General features: G+C 46.5%; 2 protein-coding genes across 3 annotated transcripts; one reads left to right on the plus strand and one right to left on the minus strand.

Moving 5' to 3' along the window:
* Positions 1-6,901: 6,901 nt before the first annotated feature.
* SEC61B (SEC61 translocon subunit beta) lies at positions 6,902-13,304 on the minus strand. Its single transcript, XM_039234790.1, has 4 exons — positions 13,053-13,304; positions 12,757-12,854; positions 9,871-9,972; positions 6,902-7,186 (listed from the first exon to the last, which is right to left on the minus strand). Exons 1-4 carry the CDS (start codon positions 13,053-13,055, stop codon positions 7,099-7,101), a joined length of 291 nt encoding a protein of 96 aa, XP_039090721.1. The 5' UTR covers positions 13,056-13,304; the 3' UTR covers positions 6,902-7,098.
* A 138-nt stretch (positions 13,305-13,442) lies between these two features.
* Positions 13,443-17,762, plus strand: ALG2 (ALG2 alpha-1,3/1,6-mannosyltransferase). Of its 2 annotated transcripts, none has more exons than XM_039234789.1 (2): positions 13,443-13,864; positions 16,721-17,762. In XM_039234789.1, the coding sequence occupies exons 1-2, from the start codon at positions 13,517-13,519 to the stop codon at positions 17,621-17,623; spliced, it is 1,251 nt and encodes a 416-aa protein (XP_039090720.1). In that variant the 5' UTR covers positions 13,443-13,516; the 3' UTR covers positions 17,624-17,762. The 2 variants fall into 2 exon arrangements, with proteins under 2 accessions (XP_039090720.1, XP_039090719.1); XM_039234788.1 differs by having other exon boundaries at positions 13,456-13,717.
* Positions 17,763-23,749: the final 5,987 nt, after the last annotated feature.

The following is a 23,749-nucleotide window of genomic DNA, read 5'->3' on the forward strand; positions in this document are numbered from 1 at the left end:
TCTGCCTTGCAACTACCAAAACTCCAGACTCTGGGAAGGAAAGCTAGTGTCCAGCCTAAATCACATTGTCAATCAGCCTTACAAGTTAGGGAACGGCTCAAATGCCAAGTTTCCAGACCACCGGTCAAGGGCCAACCTTGCAAACAGACCTTTCTGAAAATAGCCATGTCTGGCCTGCTGGGCTGACTCTTCTCATCCCAATGACCAAGTGGAGTTCATTGCAGAAATGCAAAGAGACCACATGTATGTGAAAACTTCAATCTAGATCTCGAGCTGTGTTGCACATCACCAAATCCCAGCTGGCAGTGCCCTGGCCTCCACTGGCCTGGGCTTCATTGCTGGTGTAGGAAGGCCGTCCGCTCACCTAAACAAGACCTGCTCACTATCAGATTCCCTCCCAGGAATGTATCACCAACCACGTTTTCCTGCTTGGTCTCTTGAGTCAAAACACTGGGGTTTTCTCAGTTCATTATGAGAACAGGCTGGATGAAAACAGTGCTCACCTTGCACATAAACAGAGGCCAGGTTTTTGTTGACACTGGGGGACACCATCACTGCTGGGGACCCAAAATGCTTGTGCTTCAGGTTTGGGTCACCACGTTCCTGCCTCATAGGGGAGGCTTCTCAGCTGCTACAGGTGTCACAGGACTCGGAATACAGGAAGGGGGTGTTTCAAAGCATGACTGGGCTACGGATTGGCTTCCCTTCAGTGTCCTTGCATGCTAGATTGCTGGCACTGCCATACAAAATAGCACACGGGGGGTGGGGGTGGGGGGCAGCTTATACAACAGAACCGGAGAGTCTCACAGTCCTGGAGACCAGAGTGCAAACTCCAGGTGCTGGCAGGGTTGCTTCTTCTGAAGGCGTTGAGGGAAAAAGCTGGTCCAGGCCTGCCTTTGGCTTGTTGATGGATGTCTTCAAGTTCACATGACATTCTCCCTGAGTGGCTGTGTGTGTCCAAATCTCCCCATCTGAAAAGAAAGAAGTCATACGGTATTAGGGCCCATGCTAATGGCCTAGTTGAACTTGACTACCTCTGTAAAGACCCTGTCTCCATACAAGGTCACATTCCAAGGTGTTAGGGGTAAGGATGCCAACATGTAAATTTGCGGAGACACAATTCAACGAATTCAACTCACAGCTTACAAAAGTATAGGTGAAAATCAGAATTATTTTTTAATAACTTTCACTGGAGGATTGTTGTTTCTTTGCATGTGATAGTCCAGGAATCTGAGTGTCTACAACAGAAGAGGGCAAGGGTAGGGTGGGAGGGGAGGAGGGTTCAGGAAGAAGAGGAAAAAGAAGAAAAGGAGAAGAAGGAGGAGGGTGAGGGGAAGGAGGAAGAGAAGGAAGAGCGAGCTGGGTCAGACTACCAAGCCTGAGGCAGGGGCAGAGTTTGGTGAGAACAACTCCCCACTTACTGAAGTTTAATTGTGGTTTCCTCCAAAGCCCACCAAGCCATGCGAAGGATGCACGTGGCATGAACACAAGTGTGGCACGGCTCCCTGGTGCATGACACACAGGCGTGCCCTGGGTGGAGATTCAGCAGCTCCCACAGCCAGGCATGTGTGGGCCCAGGAGCCCAGCCGTGGCTCCCTGCCAATGGCACCTCGGGGCTAGAAGAATGGGATGCCACAGCAGTATCTGATGGCTCACCCAGCAGGAAGTCCTCGCCCAGCAAGATCACATGTTTCATCCGGTACTGCCTCCCGGAGCCGGCTGTGGGTTCCAGTGCCATGAGCCTCCTGCAAAGGCAAGTCTGACCAGGGTCTGTTCTGACCGGCTGAGAGGTGCTGGCTGCTAGGAGACAGAGGGAGGGAACTGAAGAAGGGACAATGGGGACTCTGGGCCTGGCACGGCCTCGCGGCCCCGCGGCAAACACAAAATGCAGAATCCCACAAGGCAGGGTGAATTTCCCAGAGCGCTGCAGGCTGCAAAGCAAGTACCATGGCTGAAGCTTCAAAGAGGAGAAAGGGGAAGAAAAATAACACTCTTGTGTGGGTGACAGGCCCGGAGCCACCCTGAGCCCACCCCGGGACTCCTGCGTTAGAGAGCTGGCACTCCGGGCTGCTGCTGGCCAGGTCTGCCACGCGGCAGGAGCAGGCTCCTTCCAGGTGATTCTGACACACGCCAACATTTGAGAACCACTTCAGTCTACCACCCAAACCAGGTTAGGGGACTTCTAGAACAAGCCGCCCTACAGGATTTATTATCTACTCTGCCTCTGGCCAGGGCCAATGGGAAGAAAGACAAGCCTGTTTGCAGGACCCACTTAACCACTCATGTGTAATTCAAGTTCTTTCCTTCGTGTCCTTTGCTTTCTGAGATACAGAATTCTAGACCTTTCCCCAAAACAGAGCCATCTAGACTGTGTATGACTAGTCTCAGCTTCCTATTCAGTTAATTGGCACATTTTACTTTATTATAAAGTCTCTGGCATGGAAAAAGAGGCTAGTTGCTAGGAATCGGATTTAAGCCGTGTGGCCTTTACCTGAGGCCTCCTCGGTCAGTCTCCCTGGGTGCTTGGCTCACCTAACATCTGCGGTCCAGAAAATGCAAACATGCCCTTTGGCTGGCATTCTCCCGATTTTGTCTCCCCATGAAGTCTCAGGGCCCTGTTGACTTTCTCCCAAATTTATTGACGCAACTCATTTTATTCCTACTGGCTAACCTCGCTGACTTTACTCCTCCCCCTTGATCAACATCGCCCACTAATTCAAAACCCCCCACTGTTGAGCTAGTCTGAGCCTAGCCTCTAGAGAGAGGTCACTGACTTATGCACAGGCCCCGAATGGGGTCGCGATGCAGTTCTGAGAAGGTCTGCAACCGGGAAGCCTGGTTCTGGCCTCCTGCTCTGCTATGAACTCGCTGCACCATCTGGGGCAGCCCTCTGGTCTCCGGACCCCAGGCTCCTCTATTAAACAGGAGGACACAGTGAATTCTCGGCCGCTCCAGCTAGGGGGCCCTGGTTCTCTCGTTTTCTTCCATCAGACAAGGGACCATACAGTGTGGATTCCCTGAAAGGCACTGACAACTCTGCAATCCCTGGCACCACACGCCCACACCCCACAAGCGTACCAGTCTTAGAGTGTGGTCCCAAATCTGGCTTTGACCAAGTTGGGGGCACTTTGATTGGGCTGGGTTCTCCATAATCACAGAGCTATTTAGGATTTGCAGCCCCAGGCGAGATAGGGATCCAAATCCCCAGCCTTTTTAAGCTGTGAGTGACCTTGCCAGGTCACTTAAAAAACCCCAATAGAAGGGCGTGGCACACAGTGTGAATAAACACACGCTTTCTCTACAAACACAAAAGTTCCACCCTGCGAACAAAGCTCAGAAGGCAGTTCCTGAGAAACCAATCCCTTGTGCAGAGTCGAAAACCTCAAACGAAAGCTCTGTAATGCCTGAAGCCCGGCAAATCGGAGTGCGGCATGGTGTCAGAACTGGTATTAAAAGCTACGTTGTGGAAGCTCTATTGTGATACCAACTCTTCCGTTACCCTCACCGCAAATAACTTCCTAATCCTGTCCATATGTCTCCTGGGGGAAAGTCCGAGACCTGGAGTTACAAGCTGTGTAGTTGGACCTTTCATTTACTATTATGTAAAATACGGCAAATAGTAAATTCCTTGGCTTGTTGATTACATAAGAAACCTACATCTCTGAAATTATTGAAAATAAGCACCTGTCAACCATTAGCTAATGAAGAAGGCACTCTTGGATCCTTTCTCTCATTTAATTCTCTGTGGCGGGAATCCTTACACCTGGGGGCATTTACACCAAAGACAAACGTGAGCACAGGAAGGAAGTGAGTCAACCTCAATCTCACAACTGGTAAACGGCCCAGCCAGTAGTTGAACCCAGGTCAGGTACACTTCTAAGTTTGGAAGACGGGGCAGTAAGTGCAGTAACGTTCGATGTTCTAGTTGTGTCCCTAGAGTAAAACAAACTCGGCCGCGGCCTGAACCCTCCTCTGGCAGCATATGACGTGAGGGGCGACGGAGTGCTGTGAAGGGGTCCAGAGCATGACGCCAGGCACGCAGGACTCCACATGCTGTACAGGACTTCCTGGGGGACGCAGCCAGCTTTGTGGACGTGTTCATCCATCTTAACCTGATGCCAACAATTAGAACATTTCAGAAAGTCTTTTTCAATTCTTCCTATGAGGACATCAGCACCTGGGGGAAAAAAATGGACTCTAGACCAGGCCAGGTGTGAAAACAAAAGCTACGTCATGTTCCCCCTCCCCTGGAAACAGATCTCTCACCCAGTTTTACGGGCACGTGTTCAGGAAACTACTGACCCCGGGGATCCTAGTCAGACGTCCCTCACTAGTCTCAGGGACTCTCTGTCCCTGATGACTTAAAAGGCTCCGCCCAAAACGCATTTACAATGTAATTCATTTTCCCAGTTTTAATCACTTAGCACTTCTGTTTAGCATGTGCTGGCTCATATCCACTCAGAAGTGGCTAGAATTATAACTCATAGTGAAGAGGGTTTGAGAGTTCTATGCGTCAAGGTAGGCTTAATGCAGAACGTTCTGACTTGTTAGACTTTCAGAATTATTATGAATAGCTTGCAGTTCCCCTAGGGGTCAAGGAACAACAGCCTAGAAATCTCTATTTAAAAAAAAAAAATTTATGTGTATTTATTTTGAAAGAAAGAGAGACAGAGACAGAACGCAAGTGGTGGTGGGGGGGAGGGGGAGAGGGGCAGAGAGAGAGAGAGAGAGAGACAGAATCTGAAGCAGGCTCCAGGCTCCAAGCTGTCAGCACAGAGCCCGATGCAGGGCTTGAACTCATGAACCATGAGATCATGACCTGAGCCAAAGTCGGTCACTTAACCAACTGAGCCACCCAGGCACCCCTAGAAAGCTCTATCTTAAAAGAAAGAGACACAAAAGGTGGTATATTCATACAAACGGGATATCACTTTTTAAGGCTGACAAAGGAAATTCTGAATACAGAATTCTGCCACAACATGGATGAATCTTGAGGACCTTATGCTATGTTGAACAGGCCAATCACAAAAGGACAAACGACTGTATGATTCCACTCATATGAGGTACTTAAAGAATGAAATTCAGAGACACAGAGTAGAATGGTGGTTGCCAGGGGCTGAGGGGGTAAGCGAAGGAGAGGGGAGTTTTCATTTGTGGGTTTAGAATTTCAGTTTTGCAAGATGAAAAAGAATCGTATAGATGGATGGTGTTGATGGCCGCACGTCAATGTGCCTAATACCCCTGAGCTGCACACTTAAAAATGGTGACGATGGTACATTGTATAGTGTGTGTATTTTACCCTAGTTTTTAAAAATGACAAGGAAAAGAGAAAGGAACAGCTTGAGCACTGAAACTCTCAGCTATGGTATTAGCATTGTATCATCAGAGCCAAAAGTAGCTACAGAACATAATAGACGTCGTACATTTTTATGCCCAACCACCAATTTTCCTTCTGCTGAAAGAAACCTCTCCCTGCTCTGCCGCTGACAACTAGTATTTTCTTACACATCACTAGCTCAGAAGATTCCATGGCTTTCAGCCCCTGGCCCGCTGGAGACTACGGAGGCAGTCAGGGCCAACGGGCAGCATCCTGCCGCAGACAGGACGCACCCCCACAACCAAAGGGCTCCTCCAGGCGGCTTCAGCATCTCCCCCAGAGAAAAAAGGGCCCTCTGGAGAGAGGGACAGACTTCCTTTTGCAAATTAAACGTGTAACTTTTAGTTGTTACTGGAACCATCAACCTGAATTATCAAGGAAAAAATTCCATTACAGATACTATAATCTTTCATTTCTTCCAAATGACATTGACTTTTCCCCCCTGAATTTCAAGATAAAGGTACAGCTATTACACTTTCATGGAATAAGCAGCATCCACAATCCAAGGGAACCAGTTTTCCATCGTTTTCCCCCAATAATTTGCCACTTGTTTGGATTTACAAGATCCCGCTCACCTATTTACTGCCTTAGGAAACCTTTTTCAAAGATACATACTTTTCATCACTTAAACTTGGTACTCGGGACCTAACATTACTTTACAGCCAGGACTTAAGAAATACACTTGGGAAATTGCTTGACTGATATTTCTAAGAAGTTTTTCTTAAACAGACTTGAGAAAGAGGTTTTTAAAATTAGCTATTTTTTAAAACTAATGCCATCACCTATGGATCTCTCACTCTTTAGAAATTCTGGCGTAGAGTCCTAGACTCCTGGACTATGCACTCTGAGCTCTTCTTGGTATTTCCCAGGGTCTACGAGAAACTGAATGCTTTTCCTAGAAAGACCACATAAGTTAAGTGAAACTTCAAACTTTTTTATTTTGGGTTGGAATTATATCAACTCAGTTTAGAAATGCTGGTATCACACCGATTATTACGGTCTTCTAATTTTCCAAATGAGACAAAATTTTATTTGATAAATCTAATTTACCAAATAAATTCTTTCAAAACAGGTTCAGCAACTAGTGATAAACAAATGGAAATCTCAGGGCTACACTCACAGAATTAAGAATGGAGAGAGAGAAGAGGCAAAAATATTATCTACAGTTTTAGAGACAGAGAACAGAATGAGGGAACATTTTATCCATGATATCTGGTTTATGGCCCCTATTCCCCTAGGTACCAGCTGCCTCTGGACACAGATCTGCCTGATGGGGTCACAGGCACACTTGTTAACAATAACGGAACACACAAAATAACAATCACCAGGACAGGAATACTTGGAAGAAAACAAGCCGAGGCCAATTACAGTATCTTGGATTTGAGTGACGACAGGGTCATATAAGGAACTGTTAATCCAACAAAGAAAACACCCCCCCACGACATTTTTCTGCATATTCACCTGTAAATCTAAAGGAAGAGGGACTAAGGGCCCTGGTGGCCAAGGATTAGCAATGAGACTTGGTATAAATGAATTAAAAAGTTTATTAGCCATAGAAAAAACTGATTCCTTATAACCAATTCTTGTTAAGTTCCCTGTAAAACAATAAGCTTACAGAATATTTCTTTCTCACAAACAGAAAATCACTATGTTTTTGGTCCAAGATATGTTGGGTTTTTTTCCTTCTTCTTCAGATGACAGACAGATGGATGTAGCCGAATCTATGATCGAGTGTACTTGCCCCAAATGTGCAACATAAATACAGAAGCGATGAACAGAAGACTCATAACCAATACTGGAACAGGGCCACTGGAAAGAAGAAGAGAAGGCATGCTTACTTTTAGTACTAACACTTTATTGTATCTGTGACACTAAAGATTGCCTGGGGGAAAGCGGGGGGCGCACCTAAGCTTCATCCAAGGGTATCATTTACAACATTTAGTAATATTCCCCCAAATTACTATTATGGGTATTGAGGGTGTGGAAACAGCAATATGCTGACTTAGAAAGGAGGAACCCTTATCTTTTAGAAAAACATACTAAAAGATACAGAAAAAAAGGATTTGATGTCTCGGAGACATCAGTCTCTGTAATTTCACATACTTGGTATTTTCCATAATAAAAAGTAGTAAGAAAAATTTCCCAAACTCTTTTAAGTGCAGATAACCCAATTACCAAACTATTATTTCAAGTTAATATTTATTTAAAGACAACCTCCACTGTCTAACTAAAATGTATTAGCCATAGATCAATTACAAAGTGTTTCCAAATGTATAATCCCACTTGATCAACAAACTCACGACCCAGGACAAGTATTAATCTCATTTTATAAATAAGGAAAACTGATGCTCAGAGATAAATTATTACTTGCCTAACAACACACAGCCAGAACAGAAAGGAAGAGGTCCGAACCTGGGTTTTCTGATTCCATACATACTGCTCATCTTACTCTTTAAGGTTCCCATCTAGCTTGACTTATGAGTTTGTCATAGGAAGAAAACAGATTTTACTCATCAGCCCTTCCCAATTCAAATGCTGTTTTCAAGTTGAGAATTAGTACATGGGTTTCTTAAAGGGAGAACCCTTTGATCTCACACAAGCTGTGAATGCTGGCTGGTGAAATGTCAGAGCCCCCCCGCCCCGCCCCTCCCCACCTGTTAAGATGTCGCTTCACCTCCCAGATACAACTAGGGAGTAGATACTGGAAAAGACCCCAGAAATCTTTATAAGTGAAGGCGGTGAATAGAGTAACCCGATGGAGCAGGGGAGTAACGGAGTCCATTAGTGTCCAATAAACAACACCAAGATCAAAGTCCTTGCTACACTATTCTGTTCTCCCAAAATCTGTACAATTACTGAAATAAACAAATTCAGAAATATGCGAGAAGCAATCTTCATCGAGTTACACTTGACCGTACCCTGTACTTTGGTGCAATGTGAGAGCAACATCAGCCACGGGGCATAAAGCGGAGAGCGCAGCTCCCAGAGAGCTGGAGTCTGGCAACCAACTTTGTCACTCATGAGCTGTGGCCATGGCCCTGTTACTTACCTTCTCCGAGCCTCATTTTCCTCATCTGTAAAATGGGGGTAATCCCAGTGCCTGTCCCATAGGGTTGCTGAGGTGTTAAATAAATTAACATGAACACAATGCAGGCTTACAGTAAGCTCCAGGAAATGCTATTATCATCAGCCAAAAACAATTCTGAACTCCTCAGAAGAAACAGCGACAAGATCCAAGATGTGGATCTGTGGATACAAATTCCCAACTGCGTCTTTTCATTAAAAACACTGACAATGGAACTGTGGTTTATGACACTTCAAGGAGCAGCTGCTCTCCTCGGAGGGCTCAAGCACTAAGCAGCAGCGGTGAGCCTGGCTGTTCAACAACACAAAGCCCAGAGCAAGCACAAGCCAGACACCCACAGGAGAAGAGTTTTTTGTTTTTTGTTTTTTTTTACAAATAGTTTATTATCAAGTTGAGAAGAGGTTTTACCACCTTCTGGAGAAGGGTGTACGTTGAGTCCTCTGGGTCCTGTGAAGAGCAAGAGGCTTCAAAATTTCTCTGAAATACAAAGACTACCCTACAAGTCTTCACGACAATGGTAAAAAAATCAAATAATAAAACCAAATCTCAAGAATTCCAAGGAATTCTTAAGAAGTCCTCATCAACTGCATCTGCAAACCAAGTCAAGCTACAAGTCAAGTTAATTAAGCTAATTCAAATAAATCTAATTTTGCCTCTTTCCACCAGACAAACAGCGTGGAAAGAGCACGGGACTGAACAGTTCCAGCTCCTGCTGTTTGCCTTCACTGTAAACTGAGATGCTACACAGATGAGCGCGTCAGCATTCCAATTCCTCAGCTGCCGCAGAGACCCGCGGCGTTAGGTCAGCCACACACAGTACCAGAACCCGTGGAAAGCCAGGTGAGCAAGGCCTGGGGACCCCAGATGCCCACTTCCCATCACCTAAGAAGCACTGCCGGAACCTAAGGACTTAGAAAGTGACATGTTCACCCTCCGGGGTCTACTCACCACCCACCAAAGGCAAGGAGGCCAAAGGACTTCTGGTGACACGGCCTAACGGAGAAACTCCCATTAGGCTGCAATGATATCAGTAAGCTTTGAAAACTCACCCAACTCCAACTCAAGTGACCACTTGTATTTCTTAGGGTGGGACAAGAACACCACATAAAGAGCAATTTCACCTCAGCAAGCAGCGTTTCCTCCAGCTCTCTCTGTTCCCATTCATTTATGTTGACACAGCTACATGAAGATTTTCCCTTGCTGTCGCTCAATCCAAGAAGAGACGTTATTCCAGGCCCTAGACTGACTGACTGATACACAGACAAACCAAACCCAGCCTTCCCAGCCTGAAAAGAGCTGGTGTGTACTGTAAATCTCATCAAAGCAAACCCCGCTCGTGGCACAGACCGCGCTGCCCGACAGCCGTGTGACACTGGACAGAAACGCAAGGTCTGCTCCCAAGACTTACACCTTGAGCCCAGGGGAGTCTTCTGTGTAGAATCGCCACATGCCCCCCGTGCCTGCCGAGGTCGTGCGACCTGCGCTCCTTGTTCCACAGCTAGCATTTTTTCTGTAAAGAAAAGAAATATTACAAATGGCTATTTCTCAGATGCCTTTACAACAGCATTATAACATTTGCTACCACTATGTTGTTAAAGAACAAAAGAAGAACCCCCCACACACAAAAACACTTATCTTCTCTTAAACCACCCCCCAAATTCTTGAGGATACTCCACTGATCAGGATAACCACTAGGGACTGAGTACTGCCATATCCTAATGAATACAACAACCCCAGAAAGTGGGCACCACTTTCACTTTATAAGTGAGGAAAACAGGCTCATAAAAGGTTAGTAAAGTGCCTCGGACCACAGAGCCAGCCAGCAGCCAAGCCAGGCAGTGCACCCAGTTCTGACTCCAGAGCGCATCCACTTGCCCACATGCATGGGCGCCTCATTTGGACAATGCATTTCAGTTTCTCTTCTTAAAAGCCCTGAATCCATATAATCAGACTTTAAAATGGTTTTAAGTTACTGTACTTGCCACAAAAGAAACAAAAACAATTAAGCTCTCAATGTAATCCAGGTCCTAAAGTGGAGTGTACAGTTAATAAAAATTATTTTGTAAGCCATTTTCCCTATTTGGATATACTGTCTGTAGATCTTGGGCAGAGAGATCAGATATGAAAAATGCAGACAACACCCCACCAGAGCTCATCCCCCACAAGGGGGTGAAATGAGCTCTGTGGTGCAGGCGGCCCTGGACCACGGAAGGAGCCAAACAGCACTTAGCCACCGACCAGGGCACACAGGGAAAAGCCGGAAGTGAAAACCCTGTTGCCACCATGTCCTCTCGCTGCCCTTCCAGCTCTGCTCCTAATCCCCACCTCACCTTCCCGGGGCCTTCACCCCAGACTCGAGTGCAGACACACTGGCTACGGGCTATATGGCAGCCTGGGGACTTAGAATTCCATGTGTAAGGCTGCATCTATGAAAAAACTGAATGTAAATAGTAAACATAATTGTACAGGGATTAGAAGAGCCTTTACACACAAGGATAGACATCACTGAAGCTGTGGGGAAGGTACCTGAAATTTTCCTCCTTGTTCATAAAAAGGAACTTGAGCTAGAGTAAACCCAGCGTGGATGGGTGAGTCATCAGCTGAGCCAGGACTAGGACCCACGCATTCTCCACTCTTCCCACAACCTCCCAGCTGCCGTGCTCATTCTCAAAGTCTCCTGGAATTATAGGAGCTCCAAGAAATCAGGCTAGGCTCTTTACAGATTTCTTCTATCTACTGACACATGGGACAGTGCAGAGGGCTTGATAATCAGGGCACCTGGAAATACCAAATGGTATTTCAAAATACTTCCCATCCCTCCAACTGGATAGCCAAATAGAAGCTGACAGAGCCTGAGGCACCTGGGTGGCTTAGTCGGTTAAGCGTCCGACTTTCGCTTAGGTCATGATCTCGCGGTTCATGGGTTCGAGCCCCGCGTCGGGCTCTGTGCTGACTGCCAGCTCAGAGCCCGGAGCCTGCTTCAGATTCTGTGTGTCCCTCTCTCTCTGACCCTCCCCTGCTCACGCTGTCTCTCTCTCTCTCTCTACTAGAAAAAATTAAAAAAATTAAAAAATTAAAATTAAAAATTAAAAAAAAAAAAAGAAGCTGACAGAGCCCATATTAATCTCTTACATTTCCATTGGGGGTTTCTTTTACCCTTTCTTTCTGGACACAGTATAAGTGCCTCCCACTTCCTATGTCCTATGGTCCCTTCAAAATCCCAAGACTACAGGACAGCATTATTCCTTTATTCATTCGTCATTTATTATGCCAGGTCTTAAAGTAAGCCAGAGATGATAGGCCATTTCTGCCAAAGCCTAATGAAAGAGACAAATACGGAAACATAAATGCTATTATCACCACATGAACAAATGCTTTGGGAGCAAAAGAGAAGACTCATAGCTACCGCTGGTTTCCAGGCTGCTGGTTTCCAGGTCAGGAAAGGCCTCAGGAGGAAATAACCCCTGAACTTAGTCTTTTAGTCTTGCAGAATAAACAGAGACGAGTGAAGTGGGACTAAGCTCACTGCTGCTAGATCATAAGGGGGGGGGGGGGGCAGGCTGGAAAAAAAAAAAAAAGGCATTGGTATCCACCCCCGCCCTTTTCCTTTAAAGTTCAGCAAGAAGAAGCTGAGATGGACACTAAGACATGTGACAGAATCAGAGAGCAGTAGACTGGAATGGAAATGACCTGGAAACAAGACTTCGGCAGAAAATGCAAACATCTAAAGAAGTTGGGCTAAACTAGAACAGTGAAAATTAAAAAAAGAAAGGATTGATGTGCTTTCCGTGTCCCAATCGGCCTCACAAATGGCTAAATAAAGACAGAGCGTAAGAAAAATCCAACACGACCCTGAAGTTTTGGCTTTGGGAAACGAATGTATGTAGCAGTGCCCTATGGAAGCAAGGGGAAATAGAACTGGGGCAGAAGCTAGGATGAAAGGAGACTGAGTTTTGTATCAGACAAGTCCTGTTAGACTGACTGGGATGGGCCCTCCAAATAAAAATGCGACTGGAAAGCTCAGGTCCAGGGACCAGTTTAAGAACATCAGTTTTCTCAAAGCCGTCTCTGATCCGACTCCAGTTTGTTAACTTTACTTTTTAACAGCAGTGTCCAAAACTGAGCAATTCGAAGAAAACACTGACTCCCTCTCGGGACACAGAAGACCTGAGGCCACGTCGCCTGAGGCTCATTTTGGCCGGGTGATCCATCCCGGGGTCTCCTTCTCCGGACGAGCGAACTCTTGGGCCCCATCTCTCTGAGACCACAGCCAGAGGGTCGCCGGAATCCTTACCTCTGCCGCACCGTGGATCCGGCCGCCCGGGCGGCCACTGCTTTGCTGGGAGAGCGCCCTGACGAGCCCACATTAGTGCCACTGGGAGTCGGACCGGGCTACAGAGAGAGACAACGAGACAGGAGGGTGAGCGCCGCCGGCACGCCCCCAGACCCCAGGCCCTGACGGCCAAGACCAGCACCCGCACGGGAGGCTGGGGACAGCAAGGCTGCCACAAGACGCGGGCAAGGCAGAAGGCAAGAGTCGGGGCGCCTGGGAGAGGCGGAACCAAGGAGGGAAGGCCGGGGCTGCCATACCATGCTGGGGACTGGAAGGAATTGGAGGCAGAAACTGACAGCCAAGGAGCGGTGGAGACCTCAAGACCCGGCGGCTGGAAGGCTGGCTCAGACCCCGCCCCCAGGCCCCCGTCAGGGTCCTTAGTGGCTCCAGGGACGCCTGGGTTGCCCCACCATATGCCTGCACGAGTTTTGTTACAGGAGACTTGGTCAGCCGCGACGTGGGAAGCACAGACTTTCCGCTTCCTTCCTTTGGATCGCAGCGTCCTCCATAGAGTCCAGTCCCTACCAAAGGGAGGCTATATCCATGGTCAGACGAGAAATTCCTTCTGGCATTCACCGGGCGCCCGCAAATTTGCGCTGATGTGGCCTAACGGACGCAGCGCCGCGAGGCGTGGTCGGCCACGCAGGGGCGCCCTGGGAGCCGCGAAGGAGCATGCGCGGAAGCCCGCCGGAGCGCGGGGCGCTGGCGCGGCTTCGCAGCCATGGAGGAGAAGCGGGGCCGAGACGAAGACCTCGGTCCCAGCCCGTCGGTGCTGTTCCTGCACCCGGACCTGGGCGTGGGCGGCGCCGAACGGCTGGTACTGGACGCGGCGCTGGCGCTGCAGGCGCGCGGGTGTAGCGTGAAGGTCTGGACGGCGCACTACGATCCCGGCCACTGTTTCGCGGACAGCCGCGAGCTGCAGGTGCGCTGCGCCGGGGACTGGCTCCCGCGCGGCCTGGGCTGGGGCGGCCGCGGCGCGGCTCTCTGCGCCTACGTGCGCATGATCTTCCTGGCGCTGTACGTGCTGTTCCTCGGCGACGAGGAGTTCGACGTGGTCGTGTGCGACCAGGTGAGGCGGCCGTGCGTTCGGTCACGCCCGTGCTCGCCTTGCCTTCTTTTCCCCCTAGGGAGAGCGCTCTTCAGGGCCTATGCTGAGGTCTCCGGGTCTGCGGTTCGGGAAAATCGGAACTGATCTGGAGAGAAGAAGAGAACTGGGAGTGTGACTAGTTCTCGCACGTTAGTGTGGACACATTAAAGTTGCACGTTGTGTCAAGGCCCCATCCTCAGAAGCTTCCATTCCGTGGTCCTGAGGTGGGGCCCAGAAATCTGCCTTTTCTCTGGATCATCGGGTGATGCTGAAGTAGAAGGGTCTGGGGCTCGCTGTAAGAAACGGAAGCATAAGAAGTCAGCCTTCAGACACCTTCTGCTTTTGAGTAACTTGTATGTCTTCCCTCGTTGCATTATATCTGTTGATTACTTCCAGGTCACATGCATCCCGCCGCCTGTGGCTTCTGCAGCCAGGCCACCCCATTTGTCCTCAAGTGTCGTGTTAAAAACACCAAGCTAAACATGTCATGCCCCTGTTAAAACTTTAACATGGCTCCTTGAGTCAGGCTTGAGAGAAGTCAGTTCTTTACCTCTGTAAAAATGCCCACCTGGATCTGGGCTCTAGCTACTGGGGACTCTGACATCCATTTCTTTCTTTTTTTTTTCTTTTTCCAAAATAATTTGTTTTAGAAACATTTATTCAGAACAAAAATTCAAATAGTATAAACATCCCATCCACTCCATAAAGCTAGCAACTGTTAGCAGTTTCTCCTGCATCTTTCCAGAAATTGCCTGTGGCTGCACTAGCATATGTGTCTGTACTCAGATGCATCTTTTTTGTAATGAGGATTGTGGCACATCTACTATTTGATAACTTGACCTTTTCTTCACCCAAAATCTCTGTTTTGGACATCCATATATATCAGTATTAAAGATTCATCTCATGCTTCATAATGGTTGTTGGAAAACCTGCTTTTGTTTGAAAGTACTGTAACTTATACATTATTCTGCTGAAAGACACTCATTGGGACTGGTTTTTTGCAAGTAGGTCAGTATCGTAATGGACATCCTTGTACTCTTTTTTTTGTACTTTTGTCCGCATGTCCTTTGAGTAAATTCCTAGAAATAAAGTTGGTGTCCAAGAGTGTTTTTTTAATTTTTGTAAACGTTTATTTATTTTTGAGAGACAGACGAGAGCAGGGCAAGGGCAGAAAGAGGGAGGAAGACCCAGTATCTGAAGCAGGCTCCAGGCTCTGAGCTGTCAACACAGAGCCTAATGCAGGGCTTGAACCCACAAACTGTGCAATTGTGACCGAGCCAAAGTCCTGAAGTCAGACACTTAGACTCAGCCACCCAGGCACCCCTCCAAGAGTTTATTTTATTAACTTTTTAAATGTTTATTTTTAAGAGAGAGAGACAGAGTGTGTGTGTGTGGGGGGGGGAGGGTCGGGCAGAGACAGAGCGAGACACAGAATCGGAAGCAGGCTCCAGGCTCTGTGCTGTCAGCACAGAGCCCAGTGCAGGGCTCGAACCTATAGACTGCAAGATCATGACCTGAGCTGAAGTCAGACACTTAACCAACTGAGCCACCCAGGTGCCCCCAAGAATTTATTTTAAATATCAGCTGTTGCCAAATTGACCTTTCAAAGAGGCCTTGTCACTTTGCTTTCCCACAGTGTATGATAGGTTCCTGTTATTCCCTGCCCTTATGCACATTGGATAATACCAGCCATTTTACTCTCTGCCAAAATGATAGGTGGGAATGGGTTCACGTTTGTATTTCACAAATGTATTTGTGTGTTTTCTGTAATTATTATTCCTGAGTTACTTTGGTCATCCTTGCTTGTATAGAAGCTGTTTCTTTTTAAGAAATCTGGGCATTGTGGAACTAGACATTAAGCATGAGGCAGCTGAGATTAGTGAATAGGAAAAAAGAAAAAACAGCTTTGAAGTAGGAGACCTGGATTTGGTTCCATAGCTGCTACTTTCTAACTAAGAAGCTGTGGATAAATATCACAGTATTCTTCCGGTGGTAAGTGAGCTAGAGATCAAGTAACTTATACAGATTACCCAACAGGAAAGTCTCTGGGAATGCTAGCATATAGTTCACGCTTAGTAATGATTCTGGTTAACGTTTATTGAACACATACTAAGTGCTAAGTTCTTAAGCATTTTACATGCACCTGTGCATTTAATAATCACAAACACCATACAAGGGTTTTTGGAACTGCAATTGTCACCATGTTACAGAAGAGAAAACTGAGGCACAGAGAGAGGTGGATTACTTGCTCATGGTCACACAGCTAACAATCTTGATTCCAGAGCCTGTAGTCTAAACTAATTAGTTCATCTAGTTCCTTAGGAGGAGAAACCTACTAGAGCTGCCCTGTCCAGTATGGGAGCCACTAAGCACGTGTGGCTCTTAAGCACTGGAAGTGTGGCTAGTCTGAACTGAGATCTGGTATAAGTGTAAAATGCACATCTGATTTTACAGCTTTAATGTGGAAAAATCGGATGGAAAGTGTCTTATGATATTGATTACATTTTGAAATGATAAATTGATATTTTTTAATTTCACCCTTAAAAATTTTATAATGTGGTTACTAGATTTTGATTTCCATTGGACAGTGCTGTCCTAGACAAAACCATTCGTATTTGCAGCTTTAAGTAGTTAGCACACAGCCAGCAGATGTCTGTGAGCCTTTTCTACACCGGCCATTGTGCCAGATGGATGAGAGTCTAGGGGAACACAAAGCAGAATCCGACGTTGCCCACGAGGAGCCCACAGCCTGGCAGGGTGGGTGGGTGGCTATGCTTTTGACTTCGTTGACAGTGTGTTGACCAGTGTGTATCTGCTGTTGATTTTTCCTTTGGCTAGGTGTCTGCCTGTATCCCAGTGCTCAAGCTGGCCAGACGGCGTAAGAAGATCCTGTTTTATTGTCACTTTCCAGATCTGCTGCTGACCCGGAGAGATTCATTGCTGAAACGCTTATACAGGGCCCCAATCGACTGGATAGAGGAATACACCACAGGCATGGCCGACTGCATCTTGGTCAACAGCTGCTTTACAGCTGCCATTTTCAAGGAAACATTCAAGTCCCTATCTCACATAGACCCTGAAGTCCTCTACCCATCTCTGAACGTCACCAGCTTTGACTCAGCTATTTCTGAAAAGCTTGATGACCTCATCCCCAAGGGGAAGAAATTCCTGTTCCTCTCCATCAACAGATACGAAAGGAAGAAAAATCTGACTTTGGCACTGGAAGCCCTCGTAGAACTGCGTGGCAGACTGACGTCCCAAGACTGGGACAAGGTTCACCTCATCGTGGCAGGTGGTTATGAAGAAAGAGTCCTGGAGAACGTGGAGCACTATCAGGAATTGAAGAAAACGGTCCAGCAGTCCGACCTTGCGCAGTATGTGACCTTCCTGCGGTCTTTCTCAGACAAACAGAAAATCTCACTCCTCCACGGCTGTACCTGTGTGCTTTACACACCAAGCAACGAACACTTTGGCATCGTCCCTTTGGAGGCCATGTACATGCAGTGCCCAGTCATTGCTGTTAATTCGGGGGGTCCCTTGGAGTCCGTCGTCCACGGTGTCACAGGATTTCTGTGCGAGCCCGACCCCGTGCACTTCTCAGAAGCAATGGAAAAGTTCATCCATGAACCTTCCTTAAAAACAACAATGGGACTGGCCGGGAGAGCCAGGGTGAAGGAAAAGTTTTCCTCTGAAGCTTTTACAGAACAGCTCTACTGCTATGTCACCAAACTGCTGGTATAATCAGAATTTTTTAAAGGCCTTTATGCTGTATTCATTAATAGCGTGTTTTGGTAGTTTGTAGACTCACTTTTGAAACCGAGAAAGAAACCTGGAATCTATTGCAGATGAGATTAAAAGAAAAATATACTTGAATCTTGAATCTGAGCCACTTTCCTATACCCACACCTTCCCATCGACTTTTTCAGAGTAACAAAGTATGTTTTATGCTATGATTATTCCACGTCTTACCAGTATTGATTAAGGGATAAAAATGATACAATTCCACATTCAGCAGAATATTTTAATTATATTTTCTCCGGATCGTTGTTGCTCTGCCTATAAATTTTGAGTCCTAGTGTGCCTTACTTGGTTTTGATAGTCTAAGTATATCATCATTAAAATAATTAATTTGAGTTCAGAATGAAAACAAGGTCACCGTAGTTCCCCAGATCAGTGCACCTAAGCCCTCACTGTCCTCTGTTGGGAAATTTTTGTTAGTCATACCTTTGCCTGGATCCAGAGCAAGAATGTTCTGTATTTTTTTACAAGTTGACTTACCATATTTTTGCACACTGAGACGTGGCATCAATAGGTGTTTATCACAGGAGAAGAACATAACATTAGGTCTGGGCCTCTGTGACCTGTGTGGTGGTGTTAGGAACGTAAACAGCCAAGTCTAAAGCCCGAAGTAAACTGGATGTTGAAGTGAGGGGACAGTGTCACTCACAAGTGTACATCTTACATGTGTTGGCACCTTCATGTCCTCGGAGTCATTGGCTTTGTTAATGTTGGTGTTTTGTTAAGTAAGCGCCTACCAAGTGTAAGATACAGTTGCTTTGTGTCCTTCAAGGCCTGCCTTAGATGCAGTGGCTGTGGAGCGTGAGCCTCCTCCCTCCTCCCAGCCTGCACGTGGTGTTTGCCTTCCAGGTACCCGAGCACTTTCATGGCACTGACCAGTCTTACAGTTCCTTACTTAGCTGTTGGTCTAAGGACAAATAAACTTTTCAACATCTCTTTACAGGTAAATTTTTTTCTTTTTCCCATTTTTTTAATTCTATCCCAATGTGGGGCTTGAACTTAGAACCATAAGATCAAGAGTCCCATGTTCTACTAACTGACCCAGCCAGGCGCCCTGAAAGCTAAATTCATTTTTTTAAGTTTATTTATTTGTTTTGAGAGACAGCGCACACATGTGAGCAGGGGAGGGACAGAGAGATAGGGAGAGGGAGAGAATCCCAAGCAGGCTCCACGTTGTCAGCACAGCCCAGTACAAGGCTTAATCCCACAAACCGTGAGATCATGACCTGAGCCGAAATCAAGAGCCAAACACTCAACTGACCGAGCTGGCCAGGTGCCCCAAATTCATTTTTAAAAAAGAGCAAATGACAACTAGCCAAAGGCTCCATGTTTATCGATTGTAAGAGCACAGACCTGAGAGCCTAACAGCCTGCGTGACCTTGGGCAAATTAGATCATTTCTGTGCCTCAGCTTCTGCATCAGCTGTAATATTCTATGTTCTTCACAGAGCACTTATGATAGATTACCATAATAGATGTAGAGTACTTTAAACAGTGCCTGGAACATGATACGGGCTACATAACGTTAGGTATTTTGTACCGTGGGGATATTGAAAACTAGAAGTTCCATGTGTGTTCATGCTGCACTTTGGCGGTTCTTTATAGAAGGAACTCCCAGGTTGTGATTTATCACATTAGTCTATATCACAAGAATATTTTAATATTTAATCTGCAATAAAATGACTGGACCAAAAAGAAGTTCTCCAAAATGGGAGTCAGGTATATGAAGTGTTTATGGGATGAAAAGCTGAGTTTGGTTTTCTTTGTCATTGTGAAAGCTCACAGCCCAATAAAGTTGGTCAGGCCCGTTTTGTGGGTTTTGTGTTTTGTGGCTTGGTGCGCGTGCTCCTCCAGCAGACCGCAACCTTTGCAGAAAGGCCTGGTGGCCCCGACCGCTGAGTTTAGGACAGACTCAGGCGAGCTGTGATCCAGAACTGGGTTTACCCATTCAGAGCACTACAACTTTTGCCTACTTGACCATTCTTATGCAGATCCTAACAGACTGCTGGAGTTCACGGGCCTTAAGTGTAACTTCCCTTCATTGTCTTTACTCCAGCAGGTGATCCCGAGACCACAGATGGGGGCTGGAGGATGTAGAACTCTGCGGGCCATGAACTTCTAGCCATTGGTGGATTCACTCCTGGCTCCTAGACCTAGGATGAGGCTTTGCCCATAAGAGGTGTTCACAGCTCCCAAAACTAAGCCGAAGTTTGGGAAAACAGGAGCATGGCACACTGAAGTGAATTGTCCAGGACCCTGTTGATAGTAATTCTGGCAATTGCTGTGTGCTGGGCATGATACAAAGTACATAGCAGACAACCGATTTAGCCTAACAGTGTGGTTAAGCAGCTTGCTTGTGTCACACACCCCAGAGGGGTGAACAGTCTCCAGACTCTCCAGCTCCAAAGTCCAGCCGCTCTACCGTTCAGTCTGCCTTCACCCCAACCAAACTCCTTGTGTGCCATGTCTTCCGTGAACCCCTCTCCAGCACTGCAGGAGGGCCTATTGGGGTCCTCAGGGTCAGAAAGGTCTTGCCAGTCATTTTCCCGTTTCAGCTTCAGAACAGTCTCATGAGCTGGCTGTGGTTAGCCCCCACTTTACCCATGAGGGAGCTCAGGGAGACAAAAGGCTTGCCTGAGGGCACACAGCTGAAAAGTGAATGAGCCAGGATCCTCCAGGACCACAGGCACAGGATGTGTCAGCCCTTCCCCGTTCGGTAAAGCGAACGTGCCACAAACTTCAGAGTTTGCAAAGCTTGTCTCATTTGCTCTCTGCAGGACCATTCCAGGTAGTTCTTGTAGCTGTGCTGGCAGGGGAAAAGCCACGGCTTGCAGCTAGGAAGCCCCGGGGCCCCGCTGTCTGACGCCAGCTCGGCAGTTCCGGCAGGAACAGATGCCTCTTCGGTAAGCGCTTTGCTGCCTCTACCTGCCCAGTCCCCGGCTCCACGTGTGCTACCTTGCTCGACCTCCTGTAATGTTAAGAATGAGGCACCAGCAAGAACACTTGCGCCCTGCTCTCCGCCATCTGTTCGCCTCTGCCAGCATCACCAACTGCCCTGTGACCTCCTTTCTTTGCATTTCCAACTCCCAGAATCAAATCCACCCAGAGCTGAATAGGACCCCAGAGAGTCCCCCAGCCTAATTTGTTCTTACCCAGGTGAGAAAACTGAGTCCCCAAAAGAAAAAGGGACCTGCCCGAGGTCACACACACAGTGTCATCATAACTGTCCTCTAACTTCTTAATGAAGCCCCTCACATCAGCTCCACTTTTATCAGAAACCCTCATCTCCTGCCGCTTCCTTTGAACCCCTTAGTTCTTTATCCCTAACCTCAGCCCCTGCAACTCCACCCCCAGCAGCCCGTGAGGATGCCGCCATCCAGACACCAGTGCCATGCCTACTAGCTGGGGTGTGGGGAGCTTTCCAAATGACAGCAACCCGTTTCCAGCCCGTCTTTTGAATAAACACCCTTGGGAGGGAGGAAAGGGAGAGACTTTACCACACTGATTCCTGAGCCAAGGGGCTGCTGGAGCCAGTGCTCTGGCCTCGTCAGAAGGATCAGAGGATTGGGTGGGGCTCACAATAAGGGTGGATTGTCGTTGTGACCCAGAGATGTGAACACGAGCAAAACTCGCTAGGCCAGCTACTGGTGTCATTTCAGATAAATGTAGAAGAGTGTGTGTGTGTGTCTGTGTCTGTGTCTGTGTGTGTTGGGTTGGGGGCCGAGGGGTGCAAATGTAGCATAGATGTGACTTGCCTTTGTGACCTGCCACTCACCCAGCAGGCTGGCAGGCACAATTAGAACAGACAGCTAAAATGATAAAGTCAGATGGGCCTTTGTTTTTCTGGATCAGTTCTAGAATTCCAGAGTTCCACAACTATTGAGAAGGTGTCCTGATGCCAATAACCCTGAAGTCTACCTTTCCTTATCCATAAAGTGGTACGATCAGAACCAAGTAGCCTGCCCCACGGTTGTGGAGAAGGACAGATAAGAGTGAGTTGGAGGGGCTCCATCAGCATGGAGATGAGTGAGCCAGAGGCTGTGAAGCTGATTTGTAAGTTGCAGCGTGTCCTGAGCTTGTTAGGGTTAAAAGCAGTGTTTCACAGGCTGGCTGAATTGCCCTGGAGAGCGGCGTTGGAAGTGTGCCCCTGCCAGGGCAAGTCACACGGTGGGGCAACGGGCAGGTGGTTCAAAGCACCCCTAGAGGAGTATTTCCCTCTCAACTTGTGCATTGCTTAACTCAACCTTGGAAGGTTTCCCAGCAGTCAAGACAGTGTGGTACTGAAGTGAGGATAGACAAATAGATCAGTCCAACAAAACTGAGTCCTAAAATACATCTGCACATATGTGGTCAATTGATTTTTGCCAACGGCACTTAGGCAATTCAATGGGGGAAACATAGTCTTCAAGAAATGGTCCTTGGGACAGTTGGATGCCTGTGGGGGGTGGGGAGCTCAGTCTTTACCACACACGATATACAAAATTAAACCTGAAGGGGATTTTAGGCCTAAGTATAAGAGCTAGACTGCAGAACTTAGAAAAGAAAACAGAAGAAAAAATCTCCATAACCTTGGGGTAGGCAAAGATTTCCTAGATAGGACACAAAAGCACAAAGCCTAAAGGGAAAAATTGATAAGTCAAGTCTCATCAAAATTAAAAACTGCTGCTCTTCAAAGGACACTTTTTTTTTTTTTTTTTTTTGATGGAAAGACAAGACACAGACTGGGAGAAAATATTCGTAGTTAATTTATCTGATAAAGACCTGCAGCCAGGATATGTAAAGAATTCTTAAGACTCAAGAGGACAGATAACCCACATTTTTTTAAAAAGCAGAAGATTTGAAAGGCCACTTTGCAGAAAACAGGCACGCAGCCAACAAGCACATGAGAAGATGCTCAACATCATGGGTCATCAAGAAAATGCAAATTAAAGCCAGAGTGAGATACCAGGACACGCCCGTAGTATGAAAGACTCTCGGTAACAATGTTGACAAGACTATAGAACACCTACATTCTCACCCATTTCTGGGGGGAATATTAGAATGTACACTTTGGAAAGCACTTTGACAGTTTCTTATAAAGTTAACCATGACACCCGCCATCCAAACCAGCAATTCTACTTCCGGGTATTTTGCTTAAAATAAGCGAACACATCTATCTGAACAAAGACTTTTATTCACAACAGTTTAATGTATTAATAGTCAAAAGCTGAAAACGATCCAAGTGTCCATCAGTAGGTGAATGATAATAGGTGAACAAAATGTGGTTTTATACAATGGAGTGCTTCTCAGCAATAAAAAAGAATGAACTAGCGATAAACACAATGACATGGATGAACCTCAAAACCCTGCTGCCTAGTGAAGAAGGCCAGGCACAAAACAATTCATACTGTATGATTCCGTTAATAGGAAACTTCAGGGGAAAATATCCAGTCTACAGTGACAGAAAGCGGGTCACTGTTTTCATGCAGCCCAGGGTGAAGCCGAGACCAGCTAGGTAGGGGTATAAAGAAACTTTGTGATGATGGAAGTGTTTTACATGTTTATTATGATGCTGGTTATAAAGATGTGTGAATTTGTTTGTCAGAACTGCTAAAATATGGCCTTAAAATAAGTGTATGTTATTGTATGGAAATTAAACCTCAGAAAGTTTTTTAAAGCACATGTGCTGAGTTTCATTTTTATGGGAGATGAAAGATGTTACAAGTGAATAAATGTGTAAGTATTATGTGCATATGTAATTATAAAAGTTTCTAGTGGAATATATACCAAGGTGATAAGTTTGGTTGTCCCCAGGTAAGTGCGACTATCAAAGTGCATTAAATTCTTCTTCCATTTGCTTGTATTTTCTGATATGGCATAAGTTGCCTTTCTCATAAGAAAATAAAAGAAAATTGAACTAAAAGTATAAAATAATCTTAATGGCCAGCTATGTTTTTACAACATATTTTTAGACATTTGTGCTTCTGACTATGGCCCTACTGGGGATATATAGTTTGTTCTAGTTAACCCGTATTACTATGTATCAAGATTAGTCCAACTTTTTACACTTACAAGCAGCCTAAAAGAAAAA

The sequence above is a fragment of the Hyaena hyaena genome, unplaced genomic scaffold, assembly GCF_003009895.1.
Source record: "Hyaena hyaena isolate Hyena2069 unplaced genomic scaffold, ASM300989v1 scaffold_93, whole genome shotgun sequence".
In the NCBI taxonomy this organism is placed as follows: domain Eukaryota; kingdom Metazoa; phylum Chordata; class Mammalia; order Carnivora; family Hyaenidae; genus Hyaena; species Hyaena hyaena.